Below are 19,417 nucleotides of genomic sequence, written 5' to 3' on the forward strand. Positions count from 1 at the left end.
CATGTGTAATAATTTCAAATTACCTTAATGGTTTTGTCCATATCTCCATAGCACAGAGAGTTCAGAGAGATTTTAAAAGGCTTCCACACTGGATTCAGGTTGTTTTTTATAACCTGTAAAGAATAAAGGCTTCATTAGAACATGCAGTTATCAGTATCTTGCTTTTGCCTTTCCTAGCTTCTTCCCACATTTTTACCACTCATTCCTCAACCTCTCCCTCAACTATTTTCAAGAAAAACTAGTAAAATAATAGTTTTCAATCATATGATAAGTATAATACATTGCCCAACTGTAGTACATTTTACAGAAAGACGAAAGCTGTTTACGAAATAAATAATAACAATATATACTTAGAAATAGTAACTTGTGGATTCTTGGGAACCAAGCATTTCATTGTAGTCCAAAGGATAAAAAATAGAGCAAGATAAGAATGAAACTTGTGGGTCCTGTGGGGTCCTGGCTGCTCTTCCATAGGACCCAGGTTTGATCATGAGCCTCACGGTGGCTCACAGCCATCTGTAACTCCTGTTCCAGGGCACCCATACCCTCTTCTGACCTCCATGGGCACTGCACACACGAGGAACAGGTACACATGCATGTAAAACTCATAAATTTTAAAAATTAAAACATAAACCTTGCTCTGTTGAACATGAATTGAAAAATTAAATCTAAATTTTTAATTTTCAATATTACACAGGAACACAAAAATATTTCTTAGTTATAACCATTGAAAAAGACAGAAAGTTATGACACCCTATTATAGATTAATATATCTAGCACTCAGGTCTTGGTGTCAAAATACTTTGTACATTGAAATTTATTTCAGAGAAATAAATGGTTCCTTTTAACTCTGAAAGAGAAGAAAATAAAAGTAAATTCTATTAGTGCTGAAAAAACCCAGGATCCATTTGAAGACGCTCTCCCTCAGCAAATCTGGATTTGAGCTGTACAAATAATATTAATGTATAATGATAATCTGTGAGTTTACAATGATAAAGAAGAGTGTTTGCTAATGTAGGTATGAGGGCTGCAGTGGATTAAACAAGAGGTCTCCCACAGTCAAGGGCACTTGAATACTTATTTCCCTGTTGGTAGTAGTTTAGGTAGGTTTGGCAGGTGTGGCCTGGCTAAATGAGGGTATGGTTGGCTTTGACACACAGCGTTGCCTGTTCATTCTCTCTGCTTCCTGCTTGTGGTTCAAATGCAAGCTCTCAGCTTCAGCTCCAGTGGCCACATCTCTACTCTCTCATAATGATCTCTTATCTCTCGAAAACTGTAAACCCAAATAAACCCTTCCTTAAAAGAGCTGCTTTCATCGTAGTGTTTTATTACAGCACTAGAAAAGTAATCAATATAGTGGTAATCTGAGGAAAACAAAAATCACTATCTTATAGCCCCCAATAAAATTGATTTAAGCAAGGATCATCAATGGTTGGCAAAACCCTAAGGAAAAGTAATTCATGCAGTCTCAAAGTTTACATCATACACAACTTATACATTGCAAATAGAAGACATAGACTTTGATTCTCAGGTCTTTGGGTCAGCAGCTTAAACAAATTGCCCGATGTTGTCAGTACTGTGCAGTTTGAGCAGCACCGTGATGGAATATATGGAGTGTTCTTGACATGATGTTTGATGTGGATCTAGTCGTGAAAAAATACAAGAATCCATGCTAGTCTCAATAATGCAAGCCATTCCATGGCATGAAAGCAAAGGCAGGTAAAAGGAAGAAGTGTATACCTGGAGACTAATTAAAAAAAAAGTAAAACATGAGCCTTCAAAGGAACCCACACAAAATGCAATCTATATAAATTGTATTTGACACTGAGGAGATCTGAGCATAAATGGTACACAGAATTACATTATTAAATCAGCGGTAATTCCCTTACGCCCAGTGCTCTAACATGCCCTTATTCTTTTGAGACGGGGTCTCATGATGTAAGCCTGCCTGGCCTGGAACCTACTATGTAGACAAAGCAAGTTCACGCTCTGTCTCTAGAGTGTTGAGAGTAAAGGTATGTATCTCGACTCCTGGCCACCTTTACTCCTGAAAACTGCCTGATGTAACGTTTACAGGGAAGTTAGACACCTGTAGTTTACATTAGGATGGTTTTCCAAAAGAAAATGTTGGCTTCACAAGTTTGTGTTTTGTGTGTGTGTGAGAGAGAGAGAGACAGAGACAGAGAAAGAGAAAGAGAGAAGCAAGAAATTTAGTATTCTTTTAAGCTAAATAAGCGCAGCAGTGCCTCTTTTTAAAAGAAAAAAGTCACTGAATGAGCATATTGAGATATCTCTGACTACTTATAAATTTGAATATCTTCAGGTCCAGGAGTGGTGGTGAATGCCTTTAATACCAGCACTTGGGAGGCAGAGGCAGGTGGAACTTCTGAGTTCGAGGCCAGCCTGTTCTACAAAGAGTCCAGACCAGCCAGGGCTCTGTAAACACTGTCTTAAAAAACAAAACAAAACAAAAACAGAACAAAACAAATCAATCAATCAATCAATCAATCAATCAATTAATTTCTGTGAGTTTGAGGTCAACCTGGTTACACAGTATGTCCCAGGACAGCCAGGGTTCTATAGAAAGACTGTCTCAAAAATAAATAAATAAAGATATATATATATATATATATATATATATATATGCAATATATTGGCAATATATTGGCAATATATATATATTTTGGCAATATATATATATATATATATATATATATATATATATATATATTGCCAAAGAAAACTACCATTCTACTTTTAGATTCAAGAACGTACCTCTGTTCGGTGAACCATCAGCCAGTGACCATCTGATGCCTGCTTGTGAAACTCCAAGTATGGATCTGACTTTCCAAACAGATCCTACATTTAAGCAAACAGCATTCATTATCTTAAACCCTGTATGAACACACCTTATACATGTTACACATATATGTCTATACAACCACATAGGTTCAACTTGATAGTATAGATATACTGGTTGCAAATATCAATCCCATTATTTCTATCACTAACTTAAAAATGTGCAGAAGTCTACTTGGAGAGAGACCTATTCAAAGATATTTGTAATGAATAATCCTATGTATAAAAGACAGGATACAGGGTACTTAAAATATGTTGATAAGATGTATTTGGCTTGATGTTGGCATTTGAACTTTCCATTCACATGGTATCAAGTACATAAATGATATTTCACACATCAGCCATACCAACTCTATGACAGTTGAGGCAGTTAGCCATAGGAAAAATGACTGGAAATTTCAATAATTTTCTAAGGTCACATATCACATTCATTGATAGATTTGGGCTTTAAGTTTGTATCTCATCCTGCCATGTCTGACTCCCTTTTACCAACACTAAGCATGTTTTCTTCACAGAGGAGCAGACGTAGATACACAGTGTGGAGTAGAAATCAACAAATTCCCTCTGTAATTCAGCACAGTATTCCTATACAAGGCTTAGGCACAGTGGGGTCACAAAAGCACGGATTCCTTCTTTAGTACGTGCAGATAAAACACTAGCATGACGTACAAACTATTCCACGAGGATAAATTCAGTCATATGGTGGATGATTGCACTGTGCTTAATTATCTTCGCTTTGAAACCAATGTATTGCTAAGTTCATATTACTTAGAGTTTTGAAAGCAGAATGGCACTTAATACCTCACCTAATACATGTAGCTTTGTCACTGTACTGAAGGCTTAGTTAGTCTTGAAGTAGCCTTAGATTTAATTAAGACCTAAGATACGACTGGAGAGATGGCCCAGTGGTTAAGAGCACCTGTGGCTCTTTAGACATCCCTGGTTCAGCTCCCAGCACCCACATCAGACAGTTCAAACCACCTATAACTCCAGTTCCAGGGGATCTAACTCCCTTTTAGGGCATCTGTGGATATCAGGCATACACAAAGTATATGCACTCAATACATACACATAAAAATGCACAAAATAAAATATTTTTCTTTAAAGACCTATCATAGGACCATTTTTCTGTTGAACAAATTTAATTTCAAACAAATAACATGTACACTAAAAATAATACAAAGACTATAGGGAACTTTTTTAACCAAATAATACAAAGACTATAGGGAACTTTTTTAACCTTATCTCTAACAATCTTAAGTAAATGAAATAAGAATTTTGTGCTCTCATTTTATAAAATTGATAAGAATCTTAACAGATAAGTTAACTCTGGAAAAACACATTACATGCTTTGTGACTTATTTGAAAATAATTTCATGGGCAAGACAAAGCATGCTTATTAGCATTTTAGAGGTCAAAAAGCAGTCCTAGTTTGAAAGTTCAGTATGGTATCCACGTTAATACTAATGTAAAGGAAAACGTCTTTGATTGACTCCGAGGATATGTGACAATGAAAAGCAGGGTGAAAATGTTATGTGTCAGAACATAGTCCAAGAATGGAGTCCTGTGACGGAACTGAGTGCTTGTGAGAAAACTCCAAGGAAGCAAGATTTGTGACCTCAGTTTCCTCAAAACCACAGAACAGTGTTTAGAATGTGTTTCCGTGCTCCTCCCAGGTGTGCAGGCGTGAGTTTACTTCAGCCATTGTCACTCATGCACCTCTACAGAAAATCATGTTTCTGCCACATGTCGCTTGTCCTTGTGATTGAAAGCCTTACTTACGTGATTCTTTAGTTTTGTTTTGTTTTCTGTTTTTTTGAGACAGGGTGTCTCTGTGTAGCCTTGGCTGTCCTAGACTCACTTTGTAGACCTGCCTGTCCTGGAACTCGCAGTGATCCACCTGTCTCTGCCTCCCAAAGTGATGGGGTTATAAGCATGCACTATCGCGCCCGGCTACTTACGTGATTCTTAAAGAACCCTCAGAATATAAATTGTCCGATGCTTTGAATAGAGCTGCCAATTGCCTGAGGCTTTAGCCCACCTCAGTTTTAGGTCTGACACTCACAGACTCCCACTGAGAACTGGAGCGGTATGTACCTACTAAACTAGATGCACTTAAGGGTTGTAGTAAATAATATGGATACAAACCCAAATAAAATTATGTAAATACATAAAAAATACATACAAACGTACAAGTACATGAATGTGTGAACACCTATGTTTGTATGTGCACACACAAAGTTGTGAACATCTATGTATATTACTCATTACACACATGAGTAAAATTTTAAGATTTTCGTAAAATATAAATAAATTATTAAATGTAATATTTATCATCACTAATTACAATTGTTTAATTATAATTATTAATATATATTTAATAATCATTAACTTATAATCATGTGATTGATTATATTGTTAATTTATAATTATCAATATTACTGATGAATTAATAAATAAATTCATATCAATAACATAAATAAAAATATAAATATTTAAGAATACTGTTTACAAGAAAGAAATAAGAAGGGGCAGAATAGAAAGGGAAGCTAAATCTCTTGGGTATACTTTCTTTTATCGATTTAGATGTGAAACCATGGGATCTATTTATTTCTGCAGAGCCAGAAGGCTCACTATATAAGGGCCTCAAACTTGTAATATTGCCACCTGTGTTTCCCAAATGCCAATTCTGCAAGGATGGCCACTACACTTGGCTACATTATAGTGTAATGATGCTCTTTATGTGTGTGCTGATGAAGATCAAACCAGAACCATACAGACTAGGCATGCATTCGACCACTGAACCATACACCCAATTTTTACATAATTTTAAATAAAAAAAAAAATTTAAAGCAATTCCTAATATCAAGTGCAAAAGGAAATTATGTGTCACTGTGAGAGATTAATCATTTTATTAAAATGCAAGAGTTCAACTCTACAACCTCAGTGAAATACATATGCCTTAGCTCAAACTGCAGTATAAATACCATTACTTATAACAGGTATAAGTAACTATCAGGAATTAAGAAAAATAATAATTATCAGGATTGCAACCAGATGTGGGGTAGAGAAACCAGCATTTGGATCACAGTAGCCTTGTGCCTACAAGTTTTCTGTGTATCTGTATACCAAAAAGGCGAGAAACAAGCCCTGAGTGACGGCAACAGCAAATGGTGAGCACCTCACCCAGTGTACTCCCAAATACACTACCATGGAGATGAGACCAGACTCCTTTTAACCTGTCAGTCTAGGACAAAATTCAGATAAAACTGACCTGATATCATGTCGTGTGCAGAAATAGAGCAAGAGGACTGTCTGAAGATACCTATTTGATACCTATTTGTGCCAATGGTCTCAACCTAGGGCTGGGGTTGGGATAATTTGAACATCAACTAAAACGCACCCATTGCAGTTAGCAGTTATTAATGCTTAAATCCATGAATTTATAGCTACTTAAAGACTAAAATAAAACACGAAAAGTACTTTACGTAGTCACATCTAGAAGATCCTACAGAACCAATTTATTCAGAAAAAAGATGTATACAAAGGGTATCCGAAACTTTGTTTTTCGTGTATAGAATATACAGGGCTAGATAGAGGGTTCATTCAGCACGTAAGCCTACTTGTTGCTCTTGCGGAGGACCCAGGTTCAATTTCCAGCACTCACACAGTAACCACCCACAACCTCAGTTCCTGGGGATCTGAACATCTCCAAAGGCTTCATGCACACACATGGCGCACACGCATACACAGAAGCAAAACACTCACATGTTGTAAAAACAAGAAGTCTAGGCACACACCCCGCAAACAAAGAGAAACATTCAGCTTGGGGAAAAATGTCTCTCCACACAAATATTCTTACAAGGAAATGAAGCTCTGAGAGAGTAAGAATATCACTGTTTCAGTGACCTGTAAGAATAGAATATATGGAGGTAACTGTTATCAATAATCATTAAAATCATGAAAATACATAACTCAGTATTAAGACCCTAATGGAGTTACAAACCACAACTGATGAAATTGTCTTGGCAACAATTTAAAATACCATCAGATCAGCTTACTGAAATCAGGAAACCAAGAATAAAGCATAAGAAATGATGGCACAGGGATTTATTTAGCTATGTGCTGAAATGTACAAACTTCTATAGGAGAAAGGAATTTGTTTCCTATCTATACAGACAGATGAATGAATGCGGGGTGGGGGAGGAGGAAAGGACAGAGTAAAGGATAGATGGCAAGAAAGACATAGCAAAGAAGAATTTATAGATCAAAAATTATCTATAATTTATATAAAAGGTGTTTTAGTTGGGTTATCCGTCTCTGCATCTGCTTCAATCCCCTGCTGGTTGGAGTCTTTTAGAGGACATCTGTGGTAGGCTCTAGTCCTGTTTTCTCTCTTCTTCCACAGGATACAAAGGTGTCTATCCTCTTTGCCCTTCTGAACGAGAATTAAGCATCTTTCCTAGGGTCCTCATTGTCATTTAGCTTCTTTAGGTCTGTAGATTTTAGTATGTTTATCCTATATAATATAGCTAATATCCACTTATAGAAACCTTGAACACAGCATAGGGAGTCTTAAGGAAGAAGGGGGATATAAAAAGACCTGGAGGGAGGAGGCACACAAGGAGACAAACAAAGCCAAAAAAATAAAAATAAATAAAATCCAGGGACCAGGGGGTACTGAAGAGGCAGAGACTGATGCAAAAACCATTCATAGAGAAGACCTGCGCAGATGTAGCCCATAGACAGCTCAGTCTCCATGTGGGTTCTGACATGAACTCAGTTGCCTGCTCCTTGATCACCTCCCTGTGATGGCAGCCTAGCCAGCCAACAGAGGAAGAGGATCCAGGCAGTCCTGATGGGACCTGATAGGCTGGGGTCAGACAGTAGGGAAGGAAGAATTCCCCGAAAAATAGACTAGGAAAGAGGGATAGGAAAGGAAGAGGGAGGGAGGGTAGGACCAGAAGGAGCTGAGGGAGGGGGCTACATCTGGGATACAAAGTGAATAAACTGTAAATAATAACAATAATAATAATAATTTAAAATTAAAAAGAGGTATTTGAAGTCATTACACTTCAAAGGGTCTTTAGAAACATGCCAAAATATTTGTGTGCAAAATGACATGCTATCTAGGAAGAGGTAAAGTGGATATAGACAAACAAAATTCACCATGAATCACAACTGTGAGAAATGGATGGAAGAACACGGTATTTCTTACATGACTTTGTTTGTTGAGGTTTTTTGTTGTTATTTTGTTTGGAGACAGGGTAGCTCTGTCACAATGTAGTATTGGCTAGGCTGGAACTTATTGTAGACCAGGCTGGCCTGAACTCATAGAGATCTTCTTGCCTCTGCTTCCCAAGTGCTGGGAATTAAAGTGTACATCACCATGTATGGCAATACAGTATTTCTAATGTATGCATGTTAATTTTTAAAGACTCTGGAAACTAGTCTTAAGATACTTTCAAATTAATTCCTAAGGTAAACGACAATGGTGAAGAACACTGTGTGCTGTTGTGTATTCAAGTACTGAAACGCATAAGGACAAACTGACTTATATTTAATAAACCACAGGCTTTTTGCTTTTGCCCTAAAGGTTATTAAAATACTTTCTTGAAAGGGGAGGCAGTCTTCCCCAATCAGTGGACTTGGAAAGGGGCTGGGAGGAGATGAGGAAAGGAGGGTGGGATTGGGAGGGAATAAGGGAGTGGGATACAGCTGGGATACAGAGTTAGTAAAATGTAACTAATAAAAAAATTAAATTAAAAAATACTTTCTTGAACTTTACTGTAACATTAATGCTTGTATTCTTTCAATCTTGAATTGCATCTTCATGAAAAAGCTGAAGGGAAACAGGTACTGTTTAAGAACACCTTGGAGAAGGAGTGAGGGGGAGAAAAAAGGGGGGAGGAGGGAGAGCGCAAATGCTGTGCTCAGATGAACACTTCATCCTCAGTGCTGAGAAAAGGGTGATAGCTTTGTACAATATACAAAATCTACCTACCTTATTATCCAGTTTTCTGGCTTCCATTTCAAATAGGACCACTCTGTTATCCTTTATTTCTTCTGCTGAAATCTATGTAGACAAAGCAAGTGAATAAAAACTGAATATTTGTAAACTAAGCATTTTCTTTTTCTTTTATTTTATTTGCAGCCCAGGGGATGGAATCCAGGAAGTGGCACAAATTAGGCAAGCACCTGACCATTGTGGTTCCTGAGTAAGCCATGTTTTAAGTGTGTACATAGCAGGGGTGAAGAAAGCAGAGCTTACTACACGTTTGTAAACACATCCACAGTGGATATGGTCAGGAATGTTCAAAAGTAAAGGTAATGAACAGAAAAAAAATGTTGGTTCTCTAAACTAAATATTCCTATTCCACAGAAAAATCAAAGACTGAAGGCTATCCTTTATACAAAACACATTGAGAACTCTAAGCTGAAATATGAGCCAAGTGTCTTTCACCCAGTGGAACTGCAGGAATCACTCTACCCTCAGCCAAATCCCAGGCTAGTCTCAGAATTGCTCTTCTCTGTGGAAATCCTTAGTAAAAAGCAAAAGACTAATATGATCTGAAGTGAAGCCACAGCATCTTAACTACTGATAAAGTTCTCTGCAGCACAAAAGCCAACTCTCCCCACAGTCTAAACATTCTTGTGCTTGTGAAATCTAAGATAGAGACGAACTGCTGCTGAGGTAAATGAACTTGACAATTGTCACGACCAGGCCTCCACACCACAGAAAACCAGTTAGAATACTATCACTGCTGAAGGGAACACCACAAGGTATTCAAAAGCTTGTTATCCTATAACTAGAAACCTAAAGTACGATAAAGCACATACATTCGCTTGCTCATAGCTAGTCGTGAGCAATGGAAAACTTGGGTATGAGGATCTGTAGCAGATGCAAGGACAGCAAGCGTGATAAAGAGTTTCTATGAATTTTTGTTTGGTTTTTGTTATTGTTTTGTATTTTGAGACAGAGTGTCACTATTGAACTCTGGCTAATTAGGAACTCACTGTACAGACCAGGCTGGCCCTGAACTTTTGGTGATTCTCTTGTCTCAATAACAGGAATGCAACAGAATATACCACTAATGCCAAGCTAAGAGTTTATAGGACCCATAGCCATGTTATAATACCCATTTAGAAGAAGATCCATCATGGAAAGATTCTGTGGCGGTAAGAGGACCATGTTTACTTTCCAGAGAGACAAACTAACTCATTCAGATTACCAGACTTTTCCTCTCTAACTTAGGATCTGATAAATTCATGGAAGAGGTGCCCTCAACCTTGACAGACAATGTAAAACAACTTAAGAATGGCATTCCTACAATTCATTTTTTGTCTTTTGTTAGCATGATAGTGTCCATTATTGATGATAGAACAGGGTGAATAGAATGCAATGTTCAAGGTCAACAATCAAGCACAGCTATAACTTATTTGCTTGTGTGCCGTATTATTAGGCTTAACAGACTATTTCTTTAAGTGGAAGGTCATCTTACTCCTACCGTAATACTCCCTTTCCCTGCAGGTCTGCCATTCTTGAGCATCAGTGGTCGAGTTAGCTTCTTACTGGAAACAATCTGTGAAAAGCAGAAAGTGATGCTTCATCTTGTGAGTCACTGGACCTCGTACTTAAAAGCTGAATATAAAGCTCACTTAGAGTGACGTTAAAACTGTACCCCTTAAAGACGTTTAAAATGCATTTCCACATTTAAAACACATTTGAAAGATTTCTAAGAACTTTACTCTGGCAGATAGTTTCTGTATACCCATTAGGTTGTTCACTTATTAGTTAAAACTTTAGCTCATTCCTCAAAATGGGAAAAAGGAAGTCCAGAATTTCATCTCTTATACAAAACAATGAGCTGAAACCTCCCTGTATTAAAGGTGGGCCTTAAAACAGTCAATAAATGTGATCCAGTTTCCTAATTGGCACAGAACATTGATATGTAGCTTTCAGAAAAATATCACATTGCTTAAAATGATACAGTATGTCTAGGCTCTTTGAAACTGCTGTCTGTTTAACTTATTTGAGTTTTGGCCACATTATTTTTTTTTCTGAAATTAATAAATATGGCTACTCATGAACAACATAACTGATTAGTTCCATACTGCCCTTGAGATATAAAAACCATTAGGACTACTAAGTCATTCAAAACTGAGACATAAACTCAGCACAGCAACTCTAAAAAGTGTATCTCACTGAAAAAAAAATTTTCTAATTTCCTGTGTTTTTCTCAATTTATAAATCTGATCTTAATCTTTCTTCATAAATCAGAGCTAGGAGCAAAAGGACAAACCTGTACCGGTGAACATGCTCATCATATACTATGACAGAAAACAAGACAACTAAATAATAAAGTGACACAATAGACAATGCTAGCTCAGGAGAGGGCTCTAAGATGCCTAAAGGGGTCAAAGAGGTGTATGGTAGAAAGGAGATTTAAAGCTATACACTTAAGGAAGTGGAGCAGGGAAAAGGGCAGTGCTGGGAAATCAGGACCAGGGGTTGTCTAGCTTGTCAGAACACCAGGATATCTGACTTGACACAATAGAACTACACTGGACTCTCAGAAGCAAAAACAGTGGGGATGTTTTTTTCATTCTTTTCCTTTTTTCCTTTTCTTGAGACACAGTGAATAACTACCAACATGTTGGGATCTAGAATTGTCTCACAGACACACCTCTGCATAAGGCAGAGGTGGGAAGACCTGATTAAAATCTTGACAGGGATTGGGAAGTGTGGCTTTGTTAGAGCAAGTGTGTCTCTAGGGGTGGGCTTTTGGGTTTTTAATGCTCAAGCCAGGCCAACTGTCTCTCTCTTCCTGCTGCCCATGAATCCCAATGAAGAACTCTCAGCTACCGTGTCTGCCTGCGTGCCACCATGCCTCCTGTCATGAGGATAATGGACAAACCCTCTGAACTACATGCTTTCCTTTATAAGAGTTGCTGTGGTCGTGATGTCTCTTCACAGCAATAGAACAGTGACTAAGACACAACGTGTGACAAAGCCACTCAACTCTGGTTTAACATCTCTACGAAACAGCTGGGTGTGATGGCACACGCGAGTAACCACAGCACTCTGGAGGCAGTGGTTGGAGAGCTACTGTAAGTTTAAGGGAAAACTGGGCTACACAGTTGAGGCCAACTATTGATAAGTAGTGACATGCTATCTCAAAAAGAAACAAAATGTTCAGACAGAATAGACGGTGACAAGAACCCAATACTCACTTGTCCCAGAGTGACTTCACATTCTCCCAAGAAGTCATCATCACTCAGCTCGACGGTTTGGTTGTCTATGTCATAAATTCCAAACTTCAATTTCTGAACCACTTCAAAGTAGTAATCAATAACAAATGTCTTAGAAAATTTGGGATTCAAAGAATTCTTAATTCTTTCTGTCCGGCCAACCTATAATATCCCCCCAAAAAAACAAAAACAAAAAGATTTTTCAGATCCAAGAAATACTTAGATTTTTAACATCTTTATGTACTAACTCTTACACATAAGCATAAAACTAAAGAAAATTTCTCATCTTAAAATTTATGTATGTCAACCTGGAGAGGACAGGAGTTCCACAAGGACCAAATATATCTGGGCTCAGGGATCTTTTATGAGACTGTTTCTCCAAACAAGGACCATGTATGGCTGCGACCTAGAACCCCTGCTCAGATGTAGCCCTTGGTAGCTCAGTATCCAAGTGGGTACTCTAATAAGGGGAACAGGGACTGTTTCTGACATGATCTCGATGGCGGGCTCTTTGACTCCCCACCCCCCGAGGAGGAGCAGCCTCGCTAGGCCACAGAGGAGGACTTTGCAGCCAGTCCTGAAGACACCTGATAAACCAGTATCAGATGTAAGGGGAGGAGGGTCTCCTTTATCAGTGGACTTGGAAAGAGGTAGGTAGGGAGGAAACAAGGGAGGGAGGATGGGATTGGGAGGGAAAGAAGGAGTGGGATACAGCAGGGATACAAAGTTGAACTATAATTAATATTAAAAAAAAACAAAAATTAAAAAATTTATGTATGTGTGGGGCGCACAAGCACTATGACACATACGTGAAGGTCAGAAGACAATTTGCAGAGGTTATGTGACAACTGAAAACTCTCTCCTTCTTCCCATCTCTGAGAATCAAACTTAAATTGCTTGGTTTTGGCATCTAGCCACTGAGCCATCTCACTAGCCTATTTATTCATCACTTATCTCTTACAAATTTCTTTATATGCATGAGGAATTAATTGTGCAATCAAGAATAAATTTTTCAAAAAAACTTTGCACCGAGAGATGAGCTGGTGCAGAGCTGTTGTTAACGTGACAGGTGTTTCCCTGCGGGGATTTGTATGTGGGACAAGGCTGCAGTGCCTGCAAACGTCGGGTGTCGGACTGCCTTGAACTGAGCTGCAAGTGGCTGATCCACCATGTGGGTGCTAGGAATAGACCCCATGTCTTCTGGAAGCTCCTAACCTCTAAGCTGTCTCTCCAGTCCTGTAGTATTATTTTTAATATTTTAAAATAAACTCTTCATATTGTCAAAAAGAAATGTAGACCACGTTTCACCCAAATTATTTAGTATTACCTCATACCACTGTTGACCGCTCGTGTTAAAAAACAACACACATAAAGGGTCCGACTTGGATGTTACATCTTTATCCAGAAGACTGTCACAGGAAACATTTAGTTCCACCTTTGTGACACACTGGGCAGCCATGTCTTGAGCTGTGGGAGAACCAAGGAGAAGCATTATCTTTCAGAAGCACACTGTAATGGAGACAGCTGAAGTGGACACTCACTGAGCAGTTACACTAGCATGGGAGCACTCTCTGAGCTCCTGGGGCTGCGGTCTTTAGCAGCTAAGTCCAGTGATACTTTCTTCTCCACCGAGTAAAAGCTGCTCACGCTGTAGCAGTGAAATGCACTCTCAAGACAGCAATTAATGTGCACTAACCCTCTGCTGACATTCGCACTCCAACATGTGTTCGCACACTGTCCTGCTGGATTTAGAGCTGACTCTGATGACAAGCTCTCAAACTCACATATACTTATCAAGTGTCCCCTGAGACCCTGGGTCAGGCTGACCCCTCACCTGTGTTACGGAGAAAGGAGAAAAGTAAATGGCCAAAGGTATTAAACATTCCACCCTTACAAACAGCTAGAAGGCAAACCTTTACCAACAGTTACTGTGAGAAAGAGAAGCCAAAGCGTCATACTTGGAGATGCTCTTCCTGGGTTTGCAGCTGGGAACTCCAGCATGACAGCTTCTTAGCGCATCCCTCCTCATTCCTGTTGTAAATGTCCTGTTTGACGATGCTTTGCTTTGTCTGCTCTTTCTATCTATGTGGTTTAAGCTGCAACTGGGCATCATCTCTAGGTGTTCACAAGAATATTCCACAAGCAGCACTCAGCAAGTTACTGTGGCTGCCTTGCCATGGCTTTCGATGAAACCCCAGTTAGCCTAACTTCACAGACCTCCTTTCTCTAACCACCAAACAATACCTCAACAGGACTGGAGGTGGGGCAGAACACTTGATGGCCCGGTCTCTTGTAAGTGTGCATAGCCTGTTTGTTGGCACATGCCTTTAATCCCAGCACTCCTCAGACAAAGGCAGGCCTGAGTTCCAGGAGAGCCATGGCTTTCTGTAGAGAAACCCTGCCTTGAAAAGAATCTAGAAAAAAAAGGGAAGGGGGTGGGGAGAGTGAGGTGCTTCCTTCCCTGGAACCACAGGTATCATGGTATCACCAAGAAGAGGAACTGAGCCCTATGCTGGCCAACTGGTGTCACCAGAGGCAGCTGTCTAGCATGAAACAGGAGTTCATGGTGGTAGTGCTGGACTGGAAAGCACTTCCTCCCAAATGTCCTTTGCATTTGGAGTGCTCAATGCTCTCCACTTTGGGAATTTAGCTGAGCTTCTACACCAACAGGAATAAATCCCCTCAGTATCATGATTAATATTTAAAATAGAAGCTTTTATGAGCTGTGTAAAATGCTTCTTCCAGCACAAGAAAAAAAGATTAGAAGATCCTTTGGCAATTTCAAAGTAACTCATTAATCACTGTGTGTATGAATGTTCATGTGGATGTGTGTGTCAGTGAGGATGCATTTGGAGGTGAAAGATCAACGTCGAGTGCCTCCACTGAACAGTGTTTCAGTTTGGATAGGCTAGCCAGCCAGTAAGCTCTTACCAGCCCCTTCCCCAACAGCTAGGCTCACAGACACTTGTTCATATGGGTGATGGATGCAGGAGCCAAACTCAAGTTCCCATGCTCGAGAAACAAGCACTTCATTGTACGGACTGAGGAGCTATCCTTCCAGCCCCATTATTAAATTTCTAAAGACAGCAACAACCTTCAATTCATGTTAAAAATCAAAACTAGCATGTAGTGTTCCTAAATTTATGGACACAAAGAATAATGAGGTTGGTCTTCACCTGAGAACTTAAGTGACAGTTCCCCCAAATCTCCAATAGGCTTCCTACCTTCTGCCCAGGGAAGCAATTAAAACCACTACATCCTTTACAAAATTGTGTTCAGCTTTGGTCTGGGTTTTGTTTGGTTTCCTGTCATTTTAACATGTATCAGGACAGTTCAGTACTACAGGAGGTATTAACAGCGTACACAGAGGAGACAAAGTACAGGGAGAAACTGCAGAAGCTGATGGAGGGCAGCTGACAGTGCACGGCAGACATACACTGCCCGGGCTTGCAAGGATCCAATTTGAACAGAAGTAGCAGATAACATAAACACAGGAAAAAGCAGGCCATCAGAAGGCAGAGAGGACCCCAAAGTATGTGACATCAAACTGAACTAACCAGAGAAAAACAAACCTGACAGGAGAGTGGACAGGATCACAGGGTCTAACAGAACAGAGTGCTAAATGGATGGATCAAAATTTTGTAGCGCAATGTTAGAGAGCACGTCTAGCACTCTGCTAACATAGTAAGTTTCCTTTCACCTTTACCTTAATTTGTTAATTAAGGTAAGGTGGAGGCAAGCTTGAAAATAAAAACAAGAGGAAAAGGAAAGAGAAGTTAAGAAAAGAAAAAAGAGGCACAACACAAAAACAGTAAATTTGAGGATCTCTCCATCCTAGAAGTCTGCTCTGTTGACAACAGGGCCTGGTCCTAAATCCATTAACTAGACCATTAGCCAGTAACTCCTCCTCCTCCCACTAAGAAGCCAGGTTTAAGTTAAGGGTGTCATCGAGATTTTCATACATACCTGCTCATGTTTAACCTGAGAATCTCAAGGCTCAGGCAGCCAGCTGGCACCTAGTGTTCTGTAAACCTACAGCCCTCACCTGTGCCCTGACATGCAGGGGCACACTCTCTCCTTCTTTATCTATTACTTTTCTATTACCTGCATCATCCAGTATTCCCCTCTTCACAAGCACATATCACATGCTCTGAAATATTCTAAGGCTTACTGTGTGACTAAGGCTACATCCTTATCACTTTCCTCATCTATAATGTAAACAATTGTCCCATGACCGAATGAGTTACTGTATTTAAAAAGTATACAAATGTTTACTATTATCATTTCAGCTCCATTTGCCTCCATGCAGTGTAATCCTTTCTAATTGTGCATTTCTTATTTTGTGTTATATTCCGTGATGATTTTCCTAATTATGTCAAATACACTAAACTGGCCCCCGCCCTGAACTGCTGCTGCTCTCACAGTAACAGATCGGTACAGCATTATAACACAGTATCAATTTTTGAGAGTTGGGTGTGGTGGTCCACACTTGTCTATTTCTGTAATATTCAGGAGGCTAAGAAAGGCCAATCACAAGTACAAGGCCAGGGGAGGCTACATCGCGCTAGACTGTTTAAAAAACAAATCAAGTGGAGACGAATACACACCTGAGTAAGCATGGCAGCCTAGATCCAGCCATGTGACCACATGTAAACCGCTTCAGCTCCCTAAGCCTCAACTTCCACACAGAAATAAGCTAAATCTGGAATATGCCAAACATACTGCTTCTTATCTCACAAAATCTATGGAAAAATGTTATCATGCTTTTCCTTTTGCATAAGGTAGTTTTGGAGTCTTGTAAGTTGCATGCTCACAAACAGAATGGGTGTGAGTGGTGAAGATCAGCATGCGCAAAGCACAGAAAGTTCTCGACCAACAACCCCCCAAATTTATGTTTCTATAGATGTTTCTAAAGATCTCAACCAAGAAATCAAATATTTATGCACGAAGTCGTTCTCACAGCAGAGGCACTGCATATCAGTAGAACATTATTTTTTCTCTCCTGAGTATGATGAAACAGGAGCTATACTAACATGCTGGCATCGCAAGCCCTTTTAGTGCCCTGCTGACAATAACATCACTGCACCGTGGCCAGGAAGCAGATTCCCTCTAAAGTAGCACTCTCACCACCTCCCAAACGAGTCAGACTGCTGGCATCTGATGCTCTTTATGTAACATTTACCTCCAGAAACCCATTATACTGAATGGCAAATGCAAAACACTAAATAAACATTTGAGTCTAGAACTTCGCCAATATGAGCATTCATGTAGATACCATAATGGAAGAACATTAACAAATGTTCTGCATTCTTTGAGGATAGAAAATCAGTCATTTTTTTCTGCAATAAATGACCAATCAGAAGAATATTTGAGCAACTAAAGAAGATTCTACATGTTTTCTTCCTAAACAGGATCATATACAGCAATAAATAAATAAATAAATACTTAGGATGAGGCATTTGGCTAACACCATCTGTAAGCATACTGAACAGCAACCGTTCTCCCCAAATCTTAGCCTTTGGAACAAGATAAAACACACTATGCAACTCGAGTGAAAATTAAGACATGAAGTGTAGCTGGAGATGAAATCTGATGTACGCGACCATTCCTACGTTCTGCTGAAATCCTTCTGTTCGTCGCTGCCTTGAATAAACAGTTTAAAAGGAGGAAAAATTTATTTTGATTATGTATTTTTTTTTCCATTTGCCAGTCAGTCCTAATGAATTTCTAGGTAAAAGAGAGATTGCTATCAGAGTTCTTTTCTAGGAGGTGAGTGGAAAAGAATAAACCTGCTATGAGACTAAAAGAAGCAAAGATTCAGGTCTCTGGTCCCACACATGGTGCCAAGTGGTTGGGGACCTCAGGTTAGACTGGAAGCAGAGAGACTAAGGTTCTACACCTTTCGCCCCTGTATTACACCTGGGTCCCAAGCCCTTGGGCACTGCCATCTACATTCAGGATGGATCTTGCACCTTGCTGATCCTCTCTGGAAATGTCCTCAAGCACACCCAGTACGCTAAACTAATATCCTAGACATTCTTAGTACGCTCAGTTTGACGGCAGCCTGGGTTCAAAAGTCCCCAAACCAATCAGCCACCAAGCAAAAAAACAGAAACAAACAACGACAAAAATGAACTCCTTTAAAAACACAGATGAGACTGAGACAAGGTAGAGCCTGCAACAGGGTAGGCTACAGGGAGGATGTGGAGATGTTCGCAGCTGAGCCCCCTAGCAACTCGGAGGGCGCCAGACTTGAGGAGGCCACCTTCCAGCCAGGCAGGGCCTACAGTGGTGAGACGGACACACCAATCCACCTACAAAACCTTCAAACCAAAATTTACCCTACCTACAAGATGGGCAGAGATAAAGACACAGACTGACAGAATGACCAAATAAGATTTGGCCCAACCTGACACCCACCCCACGGGAGAGAGCCAATCCCTGACATTAAGGATACTCTGCTATATTTACAGACAGGAGCCTTAAATGTTCTCTGAGAGATCCCCCGCCCCAGCAGCTGATTAAATCAGATGCTGAGACTCACAGCCAAACATCAGGCAGAGCTCAGGGAGTTCTGTGGAAAAGTCCAGGGTGGGGGATGGGAAGAAGAGAAGGAACCAGAGGATAAAGAATGCTGCAAGAAGACCACAGAGTCAACTAGCTTAGACACAAGGCGGCTTACAGAGACAGAACCAACAATCAAACAACATGCATGACTGCATTATGCCCCCTGCATTATGCGTAACTGATGGGCAGCTTGATCTTCATGTGGATCCCCGAGTAAGCTGAGAGGTACTGTCTAAGAAAAGGGCTCTGTTGCCTGCTTTCAGTCACGTCCCCCTAGCTGGGCTGCCTGGCCTGGCCTTAGTGGATCAGGAGGAACTCAGTCCTGATGCAACTTGATAGGCTGTGGTAGGCTGGATGGGGGGGGGGGGTGTCCCTTTTCTGAACACAAGGGGCAGGGGATACGGTGAAGAGGGTGGGAGGGAAGGACCAGGAAAGAGGAGGGAGGGGACGATGATCGGGATGAAAAGTAAATGTATAAATTAAAAATAACTTTTAAAAAGAGTAGACGAAGGCTGGGGGTGTAGCGCAGTTGGTAGGTTACTCACCTGCCCACCATGCGGGGCACTAAGTTTAGTTCCCAGCACTGCACACAGTGGCCAGCGCCTGTAATCTAGCACTTAGGAAGTAGATCAGAACTACAAGGATGTCCTTGGTCATATAGAATTCGAGGTCAGCCTAGGCTAAGTAATAAACACACACACACACACACACACACACACACACACACACACACACACAC

At 40.1% G+C, this 19,417-nt stretch overlaps 1 protein-coding gene across 4 annotated transcripts in view; it reads right to left on the bottom strand.

The window, feature by feature from the left end:
- The window catches only part of Cpne3 (copine 3), a 59,681-nt gene that overhangs the window by 22,964 nt on the left and 17,300 nt on the right, over positions 1-19,417 (bottom strand). For all 4 annotated transcript variants that reach the window (XM_055603186.1, XM_055603187.1, XM_055603189.1 and 1 more), the window contains exons 2-7: positions 13,439-13,578; positions 12,094-12,273; positions 10,368-10,442; positions 8,864-8,935; positions 2,776-2,859; positions 24-113 (exon numbers count right to left, since the gene is read on the bottom strand). In XM_055603186.1, coding sequence (XP_055459161.1) covers positions 24-113; positions 2,776-2,859; positions 8,864-8,935; positions 10,368-10,442; positions 12,094-12,273; positions 13,439-13,578 — 641 coding nt within the window. The remainder of the gene's footprint in view (positions 1-23; positions 114-2,775; positions 2,860-8,863; positions 8,936-10,367; positions 10,443-12,093; positions 12,274-13,438; positions 13,579-19,417) is intronic.

This window comes from Psammomys obesus, unplaced genomic scaffold (assembly GCF_907164565.1).
Source record: "Psammomys obesus unplaced genomic scaffold, mPsaObe1.curated_primary_1811, whole genome shotgun sequence".
Lineage (NCBI taxonomy): Eukaryota > Metazoa > Chordata > Mammalia > Rodentia > Muridae > Psammomys > Psammomys obesus.